Source organism: Gymnodraco acuticeps, unplaced genomic scaffold (genome assembly GCF_902827175.1).
Source record: "Gymnodraco acuticeps unplaced genomic scaffold, fGymAcu1.1, whole genome shotgun sequence".
Classification (NCBI taxonomy): Eukaryota; Metazoa; Chordata; class Actinopteri; order Perciformes; family Bathydraconidae; genus Gymnodraco; species Gymnodraco acuticeps.
The window spans coordinates 555,975-579,723 of NW_022990981.1; the positions used below are offsets into that span (position 1 = coordinate 555,975).

Genomic DNA, 23,749 nt, shown 5'->3' on the forward strand with positions numbered 1-23,749 from the left:
TGACCCCAGTCGGGGGCGGGGCGTGGCTGGTGAGCAGTGGACTAGTTCGCTAACGTTGTCCGTGTCAACAGGAGTGACAGTCCGCACACACACAAGACCGCAATTATGGCAGAAGCAAAACATATATAATTTTCACTCCGAGTGGGAGGATGATTATTTTTGTATCTATTCCAATTCAAAGTCCATTTGTCTCATCTGCAATGTGAGCGTGGCTTTATCGAAGAAGGGTCATTGAGGAGCGGCATTTCAAAACAGTGCACAAACGCTACGAGACGGAATTCCCTCCTAATTCTGCCCTACGCTCCCAAAAGGGGAGGGGCCTGAAAGGACAGCTAAATGCACAGCAGTCCATTTTCACCAGGCCCAACAACAAGAGCAAGGCTGCTACCAGAGCATCTTATCGTGTCAGTCACGTTCTTGCGAAACACATGAAGTCTTTCAAAGACGGCGAAGTTGTGAAAGAAGCTTTCCTGGAGCCTGCCGATGCGTAATAAAAATAACAGTAGCATTTCAACAGGTTTTTGATATGATAAAAACTCAAGTTAGATACCGTTATTAATCAGCTGTAAGTTTGAGTTTGTTTGAACTTATTCATTATAATTATTGTACAAAATGGTATAAGAATGCAAACTTAAATTGATTATAGTCTATTATCAATTCAGGTTAAGAAACTAGTGTTGCTTGCATCCTATTTTAAAGGCATTTCTTTGTATACTCTACTAAAATGCAACAAAAAAAGGGTTTGATTCTATTAATTTTGTCTTTTGTATTGCACTGTTGCAACAGATTCCTGTGTAGCTTCAGATCTGAGTTGTCTTATGAGTAAGCCTAATTTATACTTTTGTAGCAACATTATTTTTATATAATGGCAAAGAAAGGGTTCAGAGTCTTTTCTTTTTTCCCTGTGTCATATTTGGCAGGGTTGTGTAACCCTTATTGTAACATAAGGGTTACACAACCCTTGTGTAACTTCAGTTAAATACTTGTATGTGTGTAGATTAGAAAGAGGTAAGATAAAGGATCTGCAGTATTTTAGGAAGTATTCATCGTACAAAGGTCAGTTTTATACAAGTAGAAGTGTGTATTTACCTGGTAGTAGGCTATCAGTAATGGCTACGCCTCTCTATTTGGACTGGTAGATCTCAGCAGACTGGCAACTTTAAAAGTAGCTCTCGGTTCAAAAAAGGTTGGGCACCCCTGATGTACATTGAAAAAAGTAACGGTCCAAGAATGTAACCTTGTGGAACCCCAACAGGGTTGATAAGGTAGGGGAATTTGGCACCGTTGACCAAAACCCACTGTTTTCTGTTCAATAAGTAAGACTTAAACCAATGTATAGAAACTGCCGAAAAATAGAAATAAGTCAGCTTTGTAAGGAGCACTTGGTGGTCAACGGTGTCAAATGACTTCAAGGAATGATCAAGGAAGACAGCACCTACATAAGGGCTTGTGTCCAACATACATTTAACTTTTTCCACAAAGATACAGTTAGCTGTCTCAGTGTAGTGGTGAGCACGAAAACCAAACTGGTTTATAAATCACTCTATACATTTCCACTGCAGGCCTCGCTCGGCCTCGCTCGGTTTGGTTAGGCCTTATTACAGGGTTGCCAACTCTCACGCATCTGGCGTGTGACACACGCTTTCACTCTCAATCTCACGCTCTCACGCTGCCCAAACTATTCTCACGCCAAAAACAAGATGAACCGGCGATCGTTTTTGGTTGGTTATTTACAATGTTGAGTTGACAGTTGCTCAAGCTGTCGATCCGCTCCCTCCCTCCCCGCCCCCACCACTCTTAACAACGTTAAAAGACAACAGAGCAGTGGGAGCCGGTTGGTCAATCCCTGACCCGTATTGTGCATGCGCAGATCTAAGATCCAGTAGAAATGATAAAAAAATAAAAGTCTGCTGCTTATTACTAGGCCAAAATAGAGTCAGAGTATATGAGAGTGAGTGTGTTAATTAGAGTGTGTTAATTAATATATTTGGCAGTTTGTAGTAAGTCTGTAGATTTGTTTGTGTGTGTGTGTTTCATGTATAGGCCTCTCACGATAATTAATTTTGTTGGATACATTTTCCCGGAAATTATTGCGATAAAAGATAATATTGTCGGCACCGTTGTATGACCATTTTAGACCACTGACATAATGATAATATATAATAATAATTCAAGTACATCCTTTCAAACTGCTAGTCACATCCTCATGTAAATGTAAATGTATCGAGTTCATTTTTATTTATCGTACGATAAGTCAATTAATTGCTTATCGCGACAGGCACACAATAAAACAGTGGCAACAAACATGTGTTTGACTTTCATTAGTGAATGAAACGTTGTGCCCTTTATAGTCTGTGTCCAATATTGTGTATTTGTATATATTGTATACTGTATATATCCTATATATATGCTAAGGTCCCGCTACTGACACGATAGCAGTAATTTAGTGCGCATATGTGTAATTAAACCCATGATATCAAAATCTCACTCCAGCCAGGTACCCAAAGTTGGCAACCCTGCCTTATTAGGCCCGGCTCACTTTAATGCTGCGCTTCCATTACAGTTTAGGAACTGGGGCAGTTACTATAGTAACGCAGTGTAGGCGGAGCCGTGACGTCATCTTCAATGAGAGCCCCAGAAAAACAACACAACCGTTAGCTCTTAGCACCCATAGCTCACAGCTCTTCATATATGTTCAGAAACTAGACAAAAGTTAAACAAGTACAAACCACAGACTGCCTGTGTCATGGCGAATACAGTCGCTGGTTTATTTATGTCTGTATAGGCCGTTGTTGTGAGTGTGGACGGTCGGAGCATATATAACGTTAGCTTAGCCAAGCTCCATTTAGAAAACACGCATTTTAAAAGGGTTTTTCGTCTGCTGTCTATCTGCAGACTAGTCAAAGCATTAATTCATGGTTTTTACTAACCGGTATCAGTATTTTGTTACTTCGGCATCATTTTGAAACGTGTATTACAATTAAATCACGGTCAAATATGTTCATCTTGTTGTAGTTGTAGCCCCGGCCTTGCCAGCGATTCTCTCTCTAGTTTAGCATAATCAGCCCGACTCAGCCTGGTTGTTCCTGGCACTAGAACCACGATTTTATGGGGCCAGAAAAACTGTGAAGTAGGACCCGCTAGCCCAGGGGTGCCCAACCTTTTTTGAACCGAGAGCTACTTTTAAAGTTGCCAGTCTGCTGAGATCTACCAGTCCAAATAGAGAGGCGTAGCCATTACTGACAGCCTACTACGAGGTAAATACACACTTCTACTTGTATAAAACTGACCTTTGTACGATTAATACTTCATAAAATACTGCAGATCTTTTATCTTACCTCTTTCTAATCTACACACATACAAGTATTTAACTGAAGTTACACAAGGGTTGTGTAACCCTTATGTTACAATAAGGGTTACACAACCCTGCCAAATATGACACAGGGAAAAAAGAAAAGACTCTGAACCCTTTCTTTGCCATTATATAAAAATAGTGTTGCTACAAAAGTATAAATTAGGCTTACTCATAAGACAACTCAGATCTGAAGCTACACAGGAATCTGTTGCAACAGTGCAATACAAAAGACAAAATTAATAGAATCAAACCCTTTTTTTGTTGCATTTTAGTAGAGTATACAAAGAAATGCCTTTAAAATAGGATGCAAGCAACACTAGTTTCTTAACCTGAATTGATAATAGACTATAATCAATTTAAGTTTGCATTCTTATACCATTTTGTACAATAATTATAATGAATAAGTTCAAACAAACTCAAACTTACAGCTGATTAATAACGGTATCTAACTTGAGTTTTTATCATATCAAAAACCTGTTGAAATGCTACTGTTATTTTTATTACGCATCGGCAGCCTCCAGGAAAGCTTCTTTCACAACTTCGCCGTCTTTGAAAGACTTCATGTGTTTCGCAAGAACGTGACTGACACGATAAGATGCTCTGGTAGCAGCCTTGCTCTTGTTGTTGGGCCTGGTGAAAATGGACTGCTGTGCATTTAGCTGTCCTTTCAGGCCCCTCCCCTTTTGGGAGCGTAGGGCAGAATTAGGAGGGAATTCCGTCTCGTAGCGTTTGTGCACTGTTTTGAAATGCCGCTCCTCATTGACCCTTCTTCGATAAAGCCACGCTCACATTGCAGATGAGACAAATGGACTTTGAATTGGAATAGATACAAAAATAATCATCCTCCCACTCGGAGTGAAAATTATATATGTTTTGCTTCTGCCATAATTGCGGTCTTGTGTGTGTGCGGACTGTCACTCCTGTTGACACGGACAACGTTAGCGAACTAGTCCACTGCTCACCAGCCACGCCCCGCCCCCGACTGGGGTCACGCCGGCCAATCACAAAGCTTTGATGCGTTCAAGTGCATTATTCTGGCACAGGAAGATTATGTTACAGGACATTAACGATAAAACAGAATATTGTTGTTCTATTTTTAGACACATCTCGCGATCGACTGGGAATCTCCCCGCGATCGACCGGTCGATCGCGATCGACTGGTTGGGCACCCTTGATGTACATGAAAGGTGGGGTAGGTAAGTTTGAGAAACCGGCTCGAGATACACTTTTTGTTATATTCCATGGAATGCTGTTAACATCCCGATAGCAATGAATATCTTAAGTGCTTTGACAACAAATCCATAAAAAAATGTCATCTGTGCTTCAAAAAAAGCACGACCAACTGGATGGCCCACCTGCCTGTAAGCCTTCCATCTGTGCACAAACTTATCTCGTGCCCTCATTGGTCATGTGCACGTTCCTGTGTGTTGGAGGAGGGGCTCTGTAAGGAAGTGTCAGATTTTTTCCGGCAGTGTATTTTCAAATTCTAGCACACTCGAGCTGGTTTCTCCAAAATTACCAAACCTGAAGCCAATAGAACAGCTGTACAAGAGAGCTATCAAGGTGTTTGACAGAAAGCCTTATTCATACCACCACTGTACCATCCTTGAAAAACACAATTTCTTTAGTTTTGACCATTTTAAGTCTTTTAAAAGTTTGTGGTTTATTTATAAATGTTTACATGGACTGGCCCCCCCCTCCCTTAGGGGAATTCATCCACAAAAAAGACACTGGACGCTGTACTAGGTCAGAAACCAGAGGAGACTGGGAAGTCCACCGTAGACGGACCACTTTTGGACAAAATGTACTTTCCATTAAAGGCAGCTCATTGTGGAATAGCCTCCCAACTGAGATACGGGGTTGTCCCACTTTCAATAGTTTTAAAGGTCAACTCAAGGAATGGTTGAGAAACAAACAGACGTGCAATCACTGCTAAATGCACTTTAATACAGGGGTATCTCCTCTTGCACTTTAGGCAAGGCAAGTTTATTTATATAGCACCTTTCAACACAAGGCAATTCAAGGTGCTTTACAAAAATGAAAGACATTTAGACAAAGGCATTTAAAAACAGTAAAAGATAATAAAAGAAACATTAAAAGAAAAAATACATGAATAAAAAGTACATGAATAAAAAGTTACAGTGCAGTTTAAGATATGAATAGTTCACACAGAAGTTCCACTTTACTGATGAACACAACGGCTCAGTTTCAATTAAAAGCAGCGACAAAAAGATAAGTCTTCAGCCTGGATTTAAAAGTAGCAAGAGTTGTCGCGGACCTGCAGGTTTCTGGGAGTTTGTTCCAGATATTTGGAGCATAATAACTGAACGCTGCTTTTCTATGTTTAGTTCTGACTCTGGGGACAGAAAGCTGACCAGTCCCTGAAGACCTGAGAGATCTGGATGGTTCATAATTTAGCAGAAGATCAGAAATGTATTTTGGGCCTAAACCATTCAGTGCTTTATAAACCAGCAGCAGTATTTTGAAATCTATTCTTTGACACACAGGAAGCCAGTGTAAAGACTTCAGAACAGGAGTGATGTGATCCACTTTCTTAGTGTTAGTGAGGACTCGAGCAGCGGCGTTCTGAATCAGCTGCAGCTTTCTAATGCCCCTTTCACACCAGCGCTTTTTCAGCTCCGGCTCGGAGCTGGAGCCTGAAAAGCGCCGGTTTTTCCTGTTCACACCGCAGCGGCGCCGGCTCTTAGCTCCGGAATCGGGTTCACTTCCAGCTCCAAAAAATTGTCGGTCTAGAGGCAAGAGCTTCGGAGCTAAGAGGTGGCGTCGCTTACGTCTCTCTTACGTCGAGGCGTGCAGGAAACTAAACCCACCTCCCCTGAACATGGGTCGACTGTCATGCCTGCCTACAAGCAGTAGTGCTTATAAACACACTTTATAAAGTCAGGCAACACTAACCAGGCTTCGTGTGATTCTGTTTATTTGTACCTTACTTTGACCATCCGTTCACTGTTATTGATCATTGTGGAGAGACGCAGACGTTTTGTTTTGTATTGTAGCAGCTATCGGATGGAATCAATACATGGGCTGCACAGGTTGTCGTGTCCGACTATCACAAGTAGAATCATAATAAAAATACGCCGGTAAAATGTGCCTGTAGAAAACGGTTTATGCCACAATAGGATAGCAATAGCAAGTAGTCAGTTTAGCTTCGGTTGCTATGCTAACATCACCCATTTTATACCAGAGAAACTTTCATAACAGCGTTGTGATGCCAAACAGCGTCAATTCAGACTGACACACATTCACTTAGGCTAAGGGGAACTGGGGATATGTATCAGCTGCTTGTGTGAGTCGGACAGTGAATACTTTAGAGCGGCCGCAGCAGTGTGAGCTAACCGGGAGCTAACGGAGGAGAATAAACTCCCGTGGAAGAGCAGCCAACACTGCAGCGGTCAGTAAATGTTGCAGAAACACATTAATAAACAATGAACCACGGCACTCTGGAGCAAAGTATAAGGTTGGAGAAGTCGTTATTCAATTTAATCTGGCTTCGTGTGATTAAAAGCAACACGATCATCGACCCGACGCAGTTCCACGTTGTTGTTGTGAGCGCCGTAATGCCGTTGGGGAGCAAATCAGCAATGTAAACAATGACGTCATGACGCAGCAGCGGCAGCACCAGTTGGGTGCTGGGCGGTGTGAACAGAGCGGGAGCAGAAAAGGGAAACCGGAGCTGAACCAGAAAGCTCCCGCTCGGAGCTAGAAAGGGAAAAGCGCTGGTGTGAAAGCCGCATAATAGATTTTTTAGTGAGACCTGTGAAGACACCATTACAGTAATCCAGTCTACTGACGATAAAAGCATGGACAAGTTTTTCCAAATCCTGCTGTGACATTAGTCTTTTCATCCTAGATATATTCTTTAGGTGATAGTAAGCTGATTTAGTAACTGTTTTAATGTGACTGTTGAAACTCAGGTCAGAGTCCATGACTACACCTAGATTTCTAGCTTTATCTGTTGTTTTGAACATTGCAGGCTGAAGCTCAGCGCTAACTTTTATACATTCTGCCTTGGCTCCAAAGACCATTACCTCAGTTTTGTCTTTGTTTAATTGGAGAAAGTTCTGACACATCCAGTCATTGATTTGTTCAATGCACTTACTCAGTGTTTGAATTGGAACATAGTCTCCTGGTGAAATGGTTATGTAAATTTGTGTGTCATCCGCATAGCTATGGTAACTTATTTTGTTGTTTTTCATTATCTGAGCCAGTGGTAGCATGTAGATGTTAAAGAGAAGAGGCCCCAAGATGGAGCCTTGAGGAACCCCACATGTCATATTTGTCAACTCAGATTTGTATTTACCTATAGAAACAAAGTTGTTTCTGTCCTTTAAGTAGGATTCAAACCAATTTAGAACTGTTTCCGAAAGTCCCACCCAGTTTTCTAGTCGGTCTAGTAATATGTTGTGGTCAACAGTGTCAAACGCAGCACTGAGATCTAATAATACTAACACTGAAGTTCTGCCACTGTCTGTGTTTAAGTGGATGTCATTGAAGACCTTTACAAGAGCAGTCTCAGTGCTGTGGTTTAGACGAAAGCCTGACTGGAACACATCCAAACAGCTATTTAAATGCAAGAAATTACTCAACTGTTGAAAGACTACTTTTTCAATGATTTTACCTGGAAATGGGAGGTTTGATATGGGCCTGTAATTGTTCATTACTGAAGCGTCTAGATTATGCTTTTTTAAGAGCGGTTTAATGACTGCAGTTTTCAGAGCCTGTGGAAAAACACCTGAGTGAAGAGACTTGTTTACTATATGAAGTAGATCTGAGGCCATGCAAGGAAAAACATCTTTGAAAAATCCTGTTGGAATAATATCAAGGCAGCAAGAGGAGGATTTCAGAAGTTGTATAATGTCCTAGGGCTGTGCAATTAATCGTATTTTAATCGCGATTACGATTATGGCTTGCGACGATTAGGAAAACAGCATAATTGACAAAATACGATTATTTTGCTGGGTGCGCTTTCGCCTCTCCCTAAAAGCCCACTCGGCCACGTGGGAGTGACATGTGTTGTGAGTGTTCAGCGCAAGCGAAGATGTCAGAACAAGAGCAGCAACTAGTTAAAAAGAAGGGTCGCGGGGAGATTCCCAGTCGATCGCGAGATGTGTCTAAAAATAGAACAACAATATTCTGTTTTATCGTTAATGTCCTGTAACATAATGTTCCCGTGCCAGAATAATGCACTTGAACGCATCAAAGCTTTGTGATTGGCCGGCCTCACCCCATGTGTCCGGGCGTGGCTGGTGAGCAGTGCACTAGTTCGCTGACGTTGTCCGTGTCAACAGCATGGATGGTCAACAGGAGTGACACACACAAGACCGCAATTATGGCAGAAGCAAAAAAGCCCAAAATATATAATTTTCACTCCAAGTGGGAGGATCATTATTTTTGTATCTATTCCAATTCAAAGTCCATCTGTCTCATCTGCAATGCGAGCGTGGCTTTATCGAATAAGGGTAATTTAGGAGCGGCATTTCAAAACAGTGCACAAACGCTACGAGACGGAATTCCCTCCTAATTCTGCCCTACGCTCCAAAAGGGGAGGGGCCTGAGAGCACAGCTAAATGCACAGCAGTCCATTTCACCAGGCCCAACAACAAGAGCAAGGCTGCTACCATAGCATCTTATCGTGTCAGTCACGTTCTTGCGAAACACATGAAGTCTTTCAAAGACGGCAAAGTTATGAAATAAGCTTTCCTGGAGGCTGCGACGCGCTTTTGTGGGACAGTAAAAATAACAGCAGCATTTCAACAGGTTTTTGATATAATAAAAACTCAATTTAGATACCGTTATTAATCTGCTGTAAGTTTTAGTTTGTTTGAATTTATTCATGATAATTATTGTACAAAATGGTATAAGAATGCAAACATTAAGATCTGTTCTGTTTAAATTGATTATAGTCTATCAGTTCAGAAACTAGTGTTGCTTGCATCCTATTTTAAAGGCATTTATTTTTATACTCTAATAAAATGCAACAAAAAATGGGTTTGATTCTATTAATGTTGTCTTTTTTATTGCACTGTTGCTGCAGCAGATTACTGTGTAGCTTCAGATCTGAGTTGTCTTATTAGTAAGCCTAATTTATACTTTTGTAGCAACACTATTTTTATATAATGGCAAAGAAAGGGTTCTTCAGAGTCTTTTCTTTTTTTCCTGTGTCATATGTGGCAGCACTGCCACAAGTTCCTCTTCAGAGAGGGTCTTCAGTACAGGTGGCAATATTGTCACCTGCCTGCGCTCATCTCTGAAACCAGACCATGTAAACAGGCTGGTATGTCTTGCAAAAAAATCTTTAAGAGATGACATGAGCAGCCCTACCAGCATTTGCCATGGTGGCCTAAACATTTTTATTTGGTCTTAAATTGTAGTTCAACATTTATTTCCTGTTACTTCTGGACCATGACGGTTGGCCAGCCTTCAACGTTTAACTGAGTGGAATATGTTGAATATGTTTTACCAAAATGTTGGCTATATGTTAAGGAGTTTTCAGTAGGTTGTGACAGTGCACTGCAACATATTTCATTTCATTTATTTTGGTCTAATTTATTTTTATTTATCATATTAATATATGTTTAGTATGGTTTTGGAAGTGCGCTCCAACATATTTGTTGATCTTGTTTATTGGTAAAATATTATTTGTTTTAAAGTTCAATAAATGGTCAATGAATAATCGTCAAAATAATCGTGATATCAATTATTGACCAAATAATCGTGATTATGATTTTTGCCATAATCGCACAGCCCTATAATGTCCTCTAGGTTTTTATCATTAATCTGATGGAATTGTGTCATGATGTCTGAATTGATATTAGGTGGACACAGAGACAAAACATTTGCTGTTCCTGATGCAGAGGCACTGACTGCTTGTCTGATTTTCTGAATTGTGTCAGTGAAGAAGGAGGCAAATTCATTGCACGCCCTGGTGGATAGAAATTCAGAGGCTACTGACACTGGGGGGTTAGTTAGTCTGTCGACGGTAGCGAACAAGGCACGTGCGTTGTTTTTGTTTTTGGCAATGATATCAGAGAAGAAAGACTGTCGGGCAAATTTCAATTCCAAATTATAAAGGCTAAGTCTCTCTTTATAGATTTCAAAGTGAACCTGGAGATTTGTTTTTCGCCACCTGCGTTCAGCTTTTCGACACTCTTTTTTCTCTGTTCTCACGGTCTTCCCAGTCACTTCCTTTACCCTAGTTGGAGCAATGGCATCTATAACATTTTACATTTTTGAATTAAAATGATCTACTAGCTCATTTACTGAGATGTTAGCAGGGGCAAGTGTGGAAGAAAAATTCTGAGTAAACATTTCCCTAGTGTTTTCAGTTAAATATCGCTTTGTGGTTACCTCTTTTTGAGCATTTTTGTGAACAGAAATAGAGCTCTCAAAGAAAACACAGGAATGGTCAGAGAGTGCAACATCAGTCACCACAACCTCAGAGATATTCAGACCCTTTGAGATAATTAAGTCCAGAGTGTGCCCCTTATTGTGCGTGGGCTCCGTCACATGCTGAGTCAGTCCATAGTTATCAAGAACACAAAACAGTACTTTAGTCCCTCTGTCCTGGGGGTTGTCAACATGGATGTTAAAATCACCAACAATGACTAGACGGTCAAAGTCAATACACACTATAGACAGCAGTTCAGTAAAGTCATCAAAAAGCTTGCACAGTATTTGGGTGGTCTATAGATATTTAGGAACAGAGCTCGAGAGGAGCATTTCAGCTGAAGGGCCACATATTCAAAAGAAGTAAAGTTCCCATAAGATGTCTTCCTGCATTGAAGGGAATCATTGTACAAAATAGCAACTCCACCTCCTCTCTTATGCATTCTTCCTGACTCATAAAACTAAAGTTGAGAGGGGTTGATTCGATAAGAACAGCTGCACTGTTATTTTTGTTCAATCCATGTTTCCGTTAAAAACATAAAATCGAGATTGTGCTCAGTGATAAAATCATTGATTAAAAATGTTTTTCCTGCCAAAGACCTGACATTTAATAAAGCTAGTTTAAGTTTGTTGAACACACTATCAGTCAGGTTTTTTGTAACAAGCTGTGGCTGACATGGAATTATGTATCTCTTGTATCTTCTCTTGCACTTTATGTATCTCTTGTATCTTCTCTTGCACTTTATATGTCATTGGTGCTATATTGTATTGCCATGTGATAAATACTTGTGTGTGCTGCTCTTGCTCTTTTGCACTTTTTGCATATCATGTATTTGTTTTTGCTATGTTTATAAATGTGATTTTCTTAAATGTTTTATGTGAGGTACTGCGGGTGGAAAGTAGCTCAAAGCTAAATCCAGCATATTTACGCTTGAAATATCTATTGTTTTCAGTGTTCATTAATGTGCAATGTCCCTGCCAAATAAACGATTAAAATAAATAAATAATCATTTCCAAACTGATTTTAGTTTAACTTGGAGCCTAAGTTTGCACCTTGGTTACAGTTAGAATGTTGATCCTCTACCCTAAATGATGGGTGTAGCAGAACACATGTACACCTCTGGGTTGAAAAGACTTAATGTGGCTCCAGTTGCAAAATGAGAAACTTTTAGGAGCCTTTCTCCTCAACGTTTGTCAAGTCCGTTTTTACTTCCTGTCTTTGTTTGTTTTCCCACATTTTTCCCCGGTCTGTCCTAGCCTTATGAGTTCTACCTATTCCCCATCAGCCCTGCAAACACCTGACCTTCGGTACACCTGTACTTCCTCCTCTCATTTCTTCTGCTTTAAGTCCTGGTTTTTCTGTTGGAGTTTTATTCGTCTGGAAGTTCTGTTTTACCTTGCCTTGTCTGAACGAAGCCTTTAAACAAAGGTAGTTTATATTCTATCTTTCTTTCTGCATTTGGGTCCACCTTTTCCGTGACTGCAAGATGTTACCTTGAGCATGAGTTGGTATTTGGTGATCCTCTGGACAGGCTTCAGCAGGTAGGCATCCAGAGAGAGTTTGTGGTCCAGCTTCTTCTGGCATTCCTGTTGTCACAAACACCAAACATTCCCCATCAGGAAAGACACAGGATAGACCTACTTAACCTAGTGTTAAAGCTACAATAAGTTCATGTCAAAACACACCTGTCGCAAGATGGGAAGAGATTGAAATGCTAGAGTCAGGTTGAACAGTGTTATCCTGGTGTATGGAACAAATATTGCAGTCTGACATCCTAAAGAGTACTTCATACCTGAAAGAAGAGGCTGTCTCCACACTGTCTCCAGATGACTTCAGAGCGGGGTTTATTCTGGCAGTACTTCTCATACACCTGAAGCTCTTCTTTCTGAAAACACAAAGACATGCCTTCAAATTAAAACTTGTCTTTTTTTGGTCAATTTCAGCTGTTTGAATATGAGGTCTGTCAGTAATTCTGCACATCGCTGGATGGTACACCTTGTAAAGGAATATTTTGGTCTTGTTAAAGTATATAGAGTTTAGTGATTTGTCCTCAGGAATCTGTTTAATGGTTAAAGTGTATTCCTGCCTGTAATGTGATCCATAGCTTCTCAGGAAGACACAGGTCAAGAGGTCATCTGATGTCTTGTGGGGGAGAAGCTTGGCTCATGTGGGTTTACAATGCAACGAGTCTATGTCTCGACATCTGGCATGCATTAAAGGAAAACCCGCGTGTTTTAGGGCCCTCCTCTTCTCTTTGTATAGATGGGTGCTTGGCGCTTTTGGGGCAGAGTTTGCTGGTATCTTACAGGAGAACTGTGATATGCTGTGAACTCTCCGGCCGCTGAGGCTCTCAATAAATATCAGTGTATTGACAGGCGAATCCAGTTTCACTCATTTCATGATTGGCTCAACATTGCTGCAAAGAAGTTTTAACTTCACACACCTAGTGTCCTAATTCTGTACCCTTGATTAAAAGAGTCCAAAGTCATGAAACAAACAGTATACACCAGGGATGGGCAACTTTGATGATGGTGGAGGCCACATCATTGATGTACTGGCCACCAGGGGGCCGTAGATTCACTTGGAACACACACACACACAAATTCCATGTGTTGTATGTAATTATTAAAAAATATACTAAGTCTGACATCTTCATTGTCAGACTGCTTGTCAAGTGCTACCGAGGTGTCCCTGAGCAAGGCACCGTTCCCCACACTGCTCCCCGGGCGCCATTCAAAATGGCAGCACACTGCTCCTAACACAGGATGGGTCAAATTCAGAGAAACAATTTCCCCACGGGGAATAATAAAGTATATCAAATATCATTGACATTTTACAATCAAAGGGAACATCCGCCAAAAATGGGAACATCCTCTAATAAGCTCACTAAACAAATATCAGTTCACAGAAATGTTATTTCATTTTTACAAGTGGCATGTTTGTATTGAACAGGTTATTAAACAGTGGAATAAAGCTATTTTTAAACTATTGGAAAGCACGGAAAATGTGTGTGTATTGAGATTAACCATTAAGATGACATAAACATGAAGTCATGAACACTAACCCAGACATTAGTTGTCTAACTTGAACCTAAAACACTTCCCCTTATTCCACAATAAGGGGAATGTCAACACAGACACCTGTCAGCCCGCACTGCTGTTCCTCAGCGCCACTCCCCCTCCCTCCCGCTGAAATTATGAATGAAAAGCGTAGTAATCATAGATAACACGGCAAGGTCCATGACAGTTTGTTTTCATCTGATTTCAAATAAACAAAGTCTTGGTTTTAAGAATATTAAACTTGTTTCGCCAAATTCAGATGATAAATACAACTTTTAAGCTTGTAAAGGCATAATTACAAGAGGCAACTTAATGTCACAGCAGGCATAACAACAGCTGGTGTTTCTTGTGAGGGTTTCCCCGGGAAACAAACACAATACACACAAATGCGTCACAGATTAGTTTGCGGTATTTGAAATCATGTACGCAGCTCGCGACGTAACTAGGAGTCTAGTGGACGGTATCAGTACTACTACTACAAGTAAAACAAATTCAAAATATATATATTTTTTTAAATATATATATTTTTAATTAATTACGTTGTTTATAAATTAATCTGAGGGCCGCAAAAAGAGGAGGTGGGGGCCGCATGCGGGCCGCGGGCCGCCATTTGCCCATCCCTGGTATACACAAACCCTGTTTCCTACAGAATAAGTTTGTACTCTTTGCCGTACTCTTTGTATGTCGAACTAATGCCTTGATATGGTTTTTTGTCAATTTAACAGTCAACTCAAAACTCTTTCAGAAGGAATGAGAAAGACCTACAATCTATCTGACCTGATCCAATGGAGAGCCAACAATGTTCTCATTTTTTAAAATGACATGCTTATACGTACTGTCAAAACAAATAAACTGATTCTGTGAGTATTAGGATGCAAAGTAAGGTCTTAGGGTTAGGGTTAGAAAAACAACAAGATCCTTTTCCCTAAGTTATTTGGACCCAGCCCGATGATCCTGCCTGGTCCTGCATTTATCTAAAAGCATGTTCTTTAAAGTCATCCCCTCTGAATAATACACACAGAAGCTATAAAACCCATCTCTGAGACCCTATTTTGGTTCGTCGAATGCTGCTCCATTTTAAACCTGCAATGATTTTACTTCAGAAATAGTAGCAAATTCACACATTTCAATTGCAAATAACAGTACAGAAGTAGTAAACCACTGAATGTACTAGGTCCTCATAATAGGTTTACTTTGTTTATACAGGAGACATTTTCATTATTGTTGAATTAACAACATGTAAACACTCAACCCAAATGCTTGGGTAAATGAACTGTCCACTGTTTTTTAAGCTACTCACCCTTTTCAGAAAACACGTCCCCACCAGCTCTGGTTTCTCCGCACAGTTCTCCAGCTCCCTCAGAAATGTCCTGCAGGAGGTTTATGAACAATGAGAACACAACTCACACTGTTCATTTTCCTAGAGCTGGAAATCACATTATCAATGCAAGTGTGCAGTTTATTGTAGCACGAGACAGTCAATAATTTAGATCTCCTTGGGTAAGTTGGCCAATAACTCAACTCTTGTCATTATCGAACACAATATTGATGTGTCAAATTGGACCCATTGTTTGGAAATGAAAGAGAGGACTGTCAATTTTACACATGAACAGCAGTTTACTAATCCTGAGCAGAACAGGATGAGCTTCAAGTCTGAGCAAATTATCCTCATGATGTGATCAATGTATCTCGGTTCAGACCTGTAGACCAAGCATTTGAAAGATGTGAGCAGCTTTTCCCATTCTCTTTTAATCTACCTGTATAAAGTCTCGCAACTTTTTGGACCATACATTGCTGGAATACCCATTTAAAGCAGTAGGCCTACACTAATTTGAGTCTTGGCCCCTTAGTTTATAAAAATCCAAACCAAGGATTTTGAAGAAGTGGAACAAATCTGTCCAAAATCTCTGCCCCACCTCACTTTCATCAGTAACTGTACAGAGAGATGAGAGAAAGAGCTAACAAGTAGACACGAAAACAGGAAGCAAGAGAGAGGGCAAGGAAGTGAAAGCATAAAGTGAGGGGAAGGAGATAAGGATGGAAGGAAAGTAGGAACAGCTCTTTGGTTCAGGCCTTCGGGGAGTCTGCAATCTGCTTGGCATGCCAGTGATGTTTCTGAATTGTTCTGCTTGTTGACAGTTGCTTTGAATAATTATCTCATCGGCACAGGTACTTTTGTTTGTCCTTGGAGCGAGAGCACAGTGGCTAAGATTACATCAATTACACTCTGAAGCTACAAGTTAAGGAGGTACAAAACAAACCAGTTCAAATGTTCCGACATGCTAGCTGTGGAGTTCAATATTCCTTTCAATGAAGGATGAGATTATTCAATAAACTGTCTGCATACATCTAAGAAGGACCATGGGGATTAAACCAATCAGAACCCTGGGATGTGACACCGATCAAACTGTCGAACTAGACAGTAAGTAGCAAATATAAATATATTAGGGCTGTCAAGTTAACACATTAATAACGCAATTTTTTTTTAAGGACACTAATTATTTTAACGTGCGATTAACGCATGTGTAGTTTCAGAGCCCAAAGGCTTGACGTTGTTGTTGTTGTTGTTAGTTGGATGGTGGGAGATTCTAGCGAGAGATATTGATACAAAAAAAGGTGTTTTAAACAGCAAGCCAAGCACACAGCTGATGCTGACAGCCCTCAGCCGCTCGTTTGCGGCAGACCACGCTTGAAAGTTTGCCGGGGAGACGCCTGGACAACAACAGCGATAGCTAAATGGGTGGCTACAGCTTAACATTGTGGAGGACGAGGGGCTGCGTTAGATAATTCGGATCGCATCCAACGTGTCGACTGCACATCACAGCGCATTATTACTTCAGTCTCATGCTTTGACTGTTCTATTTCGTATATGGCTTCGCTATTGGGTAATCCCCCTGCGCACCCGCGCAGCACTGAAACACTTGTAGTCCACGCCCACCCGCAAGGTGGGCCCCACCCTCGGGCTCCCTTCCGGTATAAATAGGAAGGAGGCCCGACAATCTGCTCCCTCTTTTCTTCAGCACACCGTTACTGAAGCACAAGAGACACTTCAATTGCAGAGTAAACATGAGTAACAATTGTGTGAGAGATTGTCCCTCATGTGGCTCTGGGTTCATAATGAGTTATGACCAGCACAGATAAAAGCAGTATGCGAATCCTGCCTGGGGTCAGAGCATGCGTACGCGGCTCTAAACCAGCAGGTAGCATGCACACACTGCGCCCGTCTCCCCTCGGGCAACAGGAAGCGGAGAGCGGACGCTCTTGCTGCTGCGGCCGAGGAGGACGATTGGCTCGTCCAGGCTTACGAGCCCGCGGACGGGGGCCTCGTGTCCCTGGGGCCGAGTGCCGGGCAGGAGTCCGACAACTCCTGCCCCGCCTCCCTCCACGGTTCACCGTTCGGTTCTCCCCTCCCTCGGAGTCGGAGCAGGGTGCCAGCTTGGCGGCCGAACATGCTTTCCCCCTTTCCGTCACCACAGCGCTACCGGCGATAGGTGGCATCCTAGGGGAACTGCCGGAGATCATATGCAAGGCGGCCGCCTGCAGAGATCTCCCCGTTCCCCTAGCTCAGGAGAGGTGTGCTCCGGAACCGGAGTTTTTTCGCGGGTGCAGACGGTCAGGAGTGACCCGATCTGGCCACGCTTCCCGGCCGTCAGGAGGTTCCAGGAGGGGGCGGCGGCGAACCCGAGGTCCGAGATACGCCTCCTACACACGGTCATAATAACCCATGAGCGCCGTTATAACGCCTCATGTGGACAGCACTACACACACCTCCACTCATCCCCTGAGCGTGTACACGCCTCATGATGACAGCAGGAGTGAAACGCAGCATGTGGAAACTCCCTCGCAGCCCTTTTGCCTCACGGGCAGCGGCGGCGATGGCGTGGCTCGTCACCATGACGACCATTACAGCACATCACAGAGAAGCCTCTCCCCCCAGCAGTTCCATGGGATACAAGAAACACTCCTGTCATCCCAGGAACAGTGTCTTGCGCGGTTTTTACCCCCGCTATTTTTCTAAATCTCGGAAAAGAACGGGGGAGTCGCCCCGTTGCTGTACAATCAAACATGTGTTGATTTGCACAGACAACAGGCCACGGCTATGGAAGCAGCCTACCTCAATCGCCAGGGAGGAGTACGATCTGCGCAGCTTCTGAACGCAGCCAGGCGGCTGCTGTTCTGGGCGCGCACACACGTTGCTCTCATCAGAGCAATGTATATTCCCGGCGAATTGAACCGAGGGGCTCGCAGAGCGCAGCAGCCATGTTATGCGAGGAGCACGGAGACTCAGACCTGTGTCACGCACACTGGCGCCTCAGTGGGATTTGGCTTTGGTGTTACACGCACTAAGCAAAGCCCCATTTGAACCTTTAGACCAGGTTCCCCTTAAACTGTTGTCAGCCAAAGTAGTACTACTTTTGGCTCTATCAACGAAAAGGGGTGAGTGATTTGTCTGCTCTCTCTGTGGCTCCGTCATGTCTCCGGATCCAAGGAGATGGCAGTTCAGCTGTTTTACGCGCTAACCCGGCTTTTATGCCAAAGGTCATCACAAGCTCTTTAGAGTCGAGAGTGATCACCTTGGATGGCTTCTTTCCCCCTCCTCAATGGTCGGAGGAAGAAGTCACGTCTCATCTCCTCTGTCCGGTGAGTGCGCTGTCCTGCTAGTGGCGCGCACGGCTGCCTTGTGCCATTTTTAGCGCCTGTTTGTGCATTATAGAGAGCGCTCACACTGGCTGTGTGAGGCTGTGTCGCAGGCGTATGTCTCCTCTGGGTTGGATCCCCCGGAGAACATCAATGCACCAGAGGAATTTTCCTCCTCCACGGCTTTGCACGGAGGAATGTCAGTGGAAGACATTTGCACTGCTGCATCTTGGTCTTCCCCCTGTTCATTTACTCAATTGTATTTGAGGGATGTCTCCCATTCCTCTCTGACACACCCTGTCTGTGTCTTGTCAGAGTGAGTGACGTCAGGGATCCAGCTGTGCGCCTCTCTCCTGCCTCTCGGCACGCGGAGAGCGGCCCTTTTTCCCTCTTATGAGAGGGATGATTCCTTTTTTTCCTCTGACACATTTTGTATAGAGTGTCTTGTCAGAGTAAGTGATATCAGTGATCCAGCTGTGCGCTCTCCTGTCTGTCTGCACGCAGAGAGCTGCTGTTCCCCCTCTTTTTGTCACTGGGCAAGGTGGGACCTTCGTCTCTACTTTCTCACAGCGGCAGGTATGTATTGTTCCCAGCCTTCGTCCCCTCATGGAAAATATTCATGTTGTGCTATATTTCAGGGACGGTGATGCGCCATTACGCACGGTGCAATAGGCATGGGTTGTTATTGAGCAGGTGTGTCTGTGCTTCTAGTACCGGGCGGACCCAGTGGGGCGCAGACTACATCATGCTTCGCCCTTAACCCAATAGCGATAGCCTTAGAGGGCGAAGCCATATACGAAATAGAACTGAAGTTACCTACTTCTATGAGTACTTCTATTGGCGAAGCCCTCTAAGTGTTGGGCCCCACTGGCTCCACGAATAGCTGAAGAAAAGTTATTTTGTATGGGAGCAGATTGTCGGGCCTCCTTCCTATTTATACTGGAAGGAGCCCGAGGGTGGGGCCCACCTTGCGGGTGGGCGTGGACTACAAGTGTTTCAGTGCTGCGCGGGTGCGTAGGGGGATTACCCAATAGCGATAGCCTTAGAGGGCTTCACCAATACTCATAGAAGCTGGAGTTACAGTAGGTAACTTCAGTTATGAAGACAGAGGAGCGGCATTTCGCCGACAACTGTAAACAGGCTTGTCTGTTTGGGCAACTGGCTCAGCGCAAAGAAGTAGACAGGGTTGGGAGAGAGTGAAGAGAGAGAGAGAGGTTCCAGGTTGTTGTGTTGAGAATATTCAGCTCAATATTTGTCATTGTTCCAATGATAATAAACAAACATTTGCATAAAGCATATTGTCCACTCATATGTTGATAAGAGTATTAAAAACGTGTACATTTAGAACAGATAAAAAAAATGTGCGATTAATTTGTGATTAATCACGATTAACTATGGACATCATGCGATTAATCAGCTCTAAAATATTTATAATAGTAATGGTAGCTACCTTTATAATTTCACAGCTACACTGTTCAGTAAAATGTGTCTCAAAATATTTATGGAAATGGCAATGCAGTGAATCTTACATAATTTTGTATCAGTGCTGACCAGCTTGACAGTTTGACCAAATTTCTCATGCATTAAGTGATTGTTCTGTTGTTTTCGTTGGAATCCGGAAAATGCCATTCGGTGCAGTATGAACAGTGACAGATATTTGTATAGATTATCTGTGTCATAGAATACTGTCTGGATATAGTGACAGTTTTCACAATTGAGAACATTTACATTTGTAATTACTAACTGTAGCTTTAAGTGTACATAGTAGAATGTGAATAAATGGTGTATTTCTTTTTCTTAAATGAACGCTAAACATGTTATCATGATTGAGTAATAGTTTATCAAGACAAAATCAACCTAGAGTAAAATTGTCACGATCTGTTGATTTTCTGTGTCACGGTCTGTCTGGTTTCCTGTTATACTTTGAAAGTGTTCACCCCTGTCTCATATCTGTATTTGCTTCCCATCTGTGTTTCCCTCCTGTCTGATGATCTGATTCTGGTCACCTGGTGCCTTTGGGTTTTCCCTCCCCTCCCCAGCTGTGTCTTGTCTTCTTGATTGGTCTTGTATGTATTTAAGTTCTGGTTTTCTGTTGGTGTTTGTGGGTTCTTTGAGTTTAGAAGGAAGAGAGTTGCAGTCTGTTAGTTATTGTAACCTTGAATAAAGGTAATTCTGTCAGGGTTTGAGTTTTTGTGTGTCTAGTTTTGGGGTTATTTTTGCTGTGCTGTCCTCCCTGTCGTTAGTGTCCCTGGTGTGTCTAATTGTCTGATTGTGTTCACCTGTTCCCCTTTCTCCTCCCCAGCTGTTTCTCGTCTCGTGATTACCCCTCCCTGTATTTAGTCTCTTCCTGTGTTCAGTGTTGGTTCATTGTTTGTCGTTCATGTCCCCCTTCATGTTGGTCACAGTCACCTTTGTTTGGATGCTACTGCGTACCTGTTCTTGAATTCTTGTTTTTGTTCAGCTTTTGTTAAATAAAGCTCGCCTTTTGTTTCCTTTTGAAACCTGCTTCCTCCGCAATCTGCATTTGGGTCCTATTTTTCCCCAACCCTTACACATTCTCAGTTCAAGCACTTGGGTCCTACTTTACCTGCTCAACTGTAACACACAAAGAAGCTTGGCTAAACATTTTGTTTGGGATTACAGATTATGTTAGGAATATTGCCTTTAACCACCCAAAACCTTTTCTAATTGTGAAACATATTTACTGAAATGACATACAGTGCATCTTCACTTCACTTTTTCCACATTTTGTTATTTTACAGCCATATTTCAAAATGGATTAAATTCTGAACATTCGAGACACAAAACCCCATAATGACCAAGTGGAAAACGTTTTAAAATATATTTTGTAAACAAAACACTCAAATATCACATGTCCATAAGTATTCACACCCTTTACTCAATACTTTGTTGAAGGACCTTTGGCAGCACTTACAGCCTCAAGTCTTCTTGAGTATGATGATACACGCTTGGCACACCTATCTTTGGGCAGTTTCTCTCATTCTTCTTTGCAGATCGTCTCAAGCTCCATCAGCTTGAATGGGGAGCATCGGTGCACAGCCATTTTCAGATCTCTCTAGAGATATTCAATCCGGTTCAAGTCTGGGCTCTGGCTGAGGCACTCAAGGACATTCACAGACTTGTCCCGAAGCCACTCCTTTGTTATCTTGGCTGTGGGCTTAGGGTCGTTGTCCTTTGAAAGGTGAACCGTTGCCCCAGTCTGAGGTCCAGAGCGCTCTGGGGCAGGTTTTCATCAAGCAACTCTCTGTACATTGCTGCATTCATCTTTCCCTTGTTCCTGACTAGTCTCCAAGTTCCTGCTGCTGAAAAACATCCCACAGCATGATGTTGCCACCACCATGCCTTCACTGTAGGGATGGTGTTGGCCAGGTGATGAGCAGTGCCTGGGTTCCTCCAGACATGATGCTTGGCATTCAGGCCAAAGAGCTCCATTTTGGTTTCATCAAACCAGACAATTTGGTTTATCATGGTCTGAGAGTCCCCTAGTGCTCCATGGGGGCTTTCATGTGCCTTTTGCTGAAGAGTGGCTTCCTTCTGGCCACTCTACCATAAAGACCCGATTGGTGGAGTGCTGCACAGATGGTTGTCCTTCTGGAAGGTTCTCCCATCTCCACAGAGGAACACTGGAGCTCTCAGAGTAATCATTGGGTTCTTGGTCACCTCTCTGACTAAGGCCCTTCTCCCCCGATGCTCAGTTTGGTTTGGGGGCCAGCTCTAGGAAGATCCCTGGTGGTTTCAAACATCTTCCATTTGCAAATGATGGAGACCACTGTGCTCGTTAGGACCTTCAATGCTGCAGAAATTGTTCTATAACCTTCCCCAGATCTGTGCCTTGATACAATTCTGTCTCTGAGGTCTACAGTCAATTTCTTGGACCACATGACTTGGTTTGTGCTCTGATGTGCACTGTCAACTGTGGGACCTCATATAGACAGGTGTGTTCCTTTCCAAGTCATGTCCAATCAATTGAATTGACTACAGGTGAACTCCAGTCAAGTTACAGAAACATTTCAAGGATAATCAGTGGAAACGGGATGCACTTGAGCTCAATTTTCAGTTTCAAAGCAAAGGTTGTGAATACTTATGTACATGTGACATTTCATTTAATTATTTTTAACACGTTTGTAAAAAAATATTTTCAAACTTTTTCGCTTTGTCATTATGTGGGATATTGAGAACAAAATGAATTTAATCAATTTATAAATAAGGCTGTAACATAACAAAATGTGAAAAACGTTCAGGGGTATGAATACTTTCCGGATGCACTGTATATTTCTAACATGTATTTTATATTGTAAGCATGTAATACATAGAACAAAACATATTGGATTTGATTTGGTTATTTAATTCTTGGTTATTTAAAACAAGAAATGTTTACAGTTTTTGGGGTATTTTATTTTGTATTATTACCATTCATTTCTCATAGTTTAAATACATATTTTTTATTATAATCTACTTCATCTTACATTTACACTATATCGGTTTTTTCCCAGGAGCTGGTGAAGACCAACAATAGAGCTTGAAGGATGCTAATGTACAGCTGCATGGGTCCATTGTTTTTCTCTCCCTTTATTTAGAATACTTATTTGAAGAATAATTAAATTCATTAAAATGTATGTAAAGTGCATACAAAAATAATTACTCAGTCTCTGAACCGGATCCAAATTAAATTATTACAAATAATGAATTCATTGATATAAAAAGGACTAATAAGAGTGTTTCACAAGTTGATTTTGTATCTATAAGAGATTTCTATAACTGTATGGAACATTAATAATGTTCCTGACTCATGTGACATGGTTCGGTCCCTGGTCTATTATGGAGTGGTTTCTCAGTTTCCTTCATACTCTTTCACCCTGTGGTCAGACTTGTTCCAAATCAGTGTTTCCAGGATAGAGAGGAGCATGGGACAGGCCAATGTGCACAATGCATCCCACCTACCTGTTGTGAAACTCGTATATGGCTGGCAGGTTGCCAAACAGCACATCCCTTTTGTTCTCCAGGGTGGGGGGGATTAGGTGGCTGAGCTCGGAGTTATCCAGCTCTGCAAAATAACCCTGCAGCAGGGAAGAGTGATGAGACAGGGAAGAAGAAGACATAAATGACCCTGCAAGATAGCAAAACATGTCTTCTAATGACCATTTACAGTGTCAAACTTTACAAATGGACACCTACAATAAGAGTAATGAGGTATACATTAACACCCATGATCTTTTTTATGTAATCAATATACTGTAAAATCAGAATCAATGCGTCCTGCTGAATCCT

The 23,749-nt window shown here is 42.2% G+C and overlaps 1 protein-coding gene across 10 annotated transcripts in view; it reads right to left on the minus strand.

The window, feature by feature from the left end:
• The window catches only part of mcf2l2 (MCF.2 cell line derived transforming sequence-like 2), a 179,429-nt gene that overhangs the window by 49,069 nt on the left and 106,611 nt on the right, over positions 1-23,749 (minus strand). For all 10 annotated transcript variants that reach the window (XR_004570902.1, XR_004570901.1, XM_034235578.1 and 7 more), the window contains exons 17-20: positions 23,423-23,538; positions 15,123-15,192; positions 12,556-12,648; positions 12,257-12,349 (exon numbers count right to left, since the gene is read on the minus strand). Coding sequence is in view for 8 of the 10 variants with exons in the window: in XM_034235578.1 (XP_034091469.1) it covers positions 12,257-12,349; positions 12,556-12,648; positions 15,123-15,192; positions 23,423-23,538 (372 nt within the window). In the remaining 2 variants the exon portion in view is untranslated. The remainder of the gene's footprint in view (positions 1-12,256; positions 12,350-12,555; positions 12,649-15,122; positions 15,193-23,422; positions 23,539-23,749) is intronic.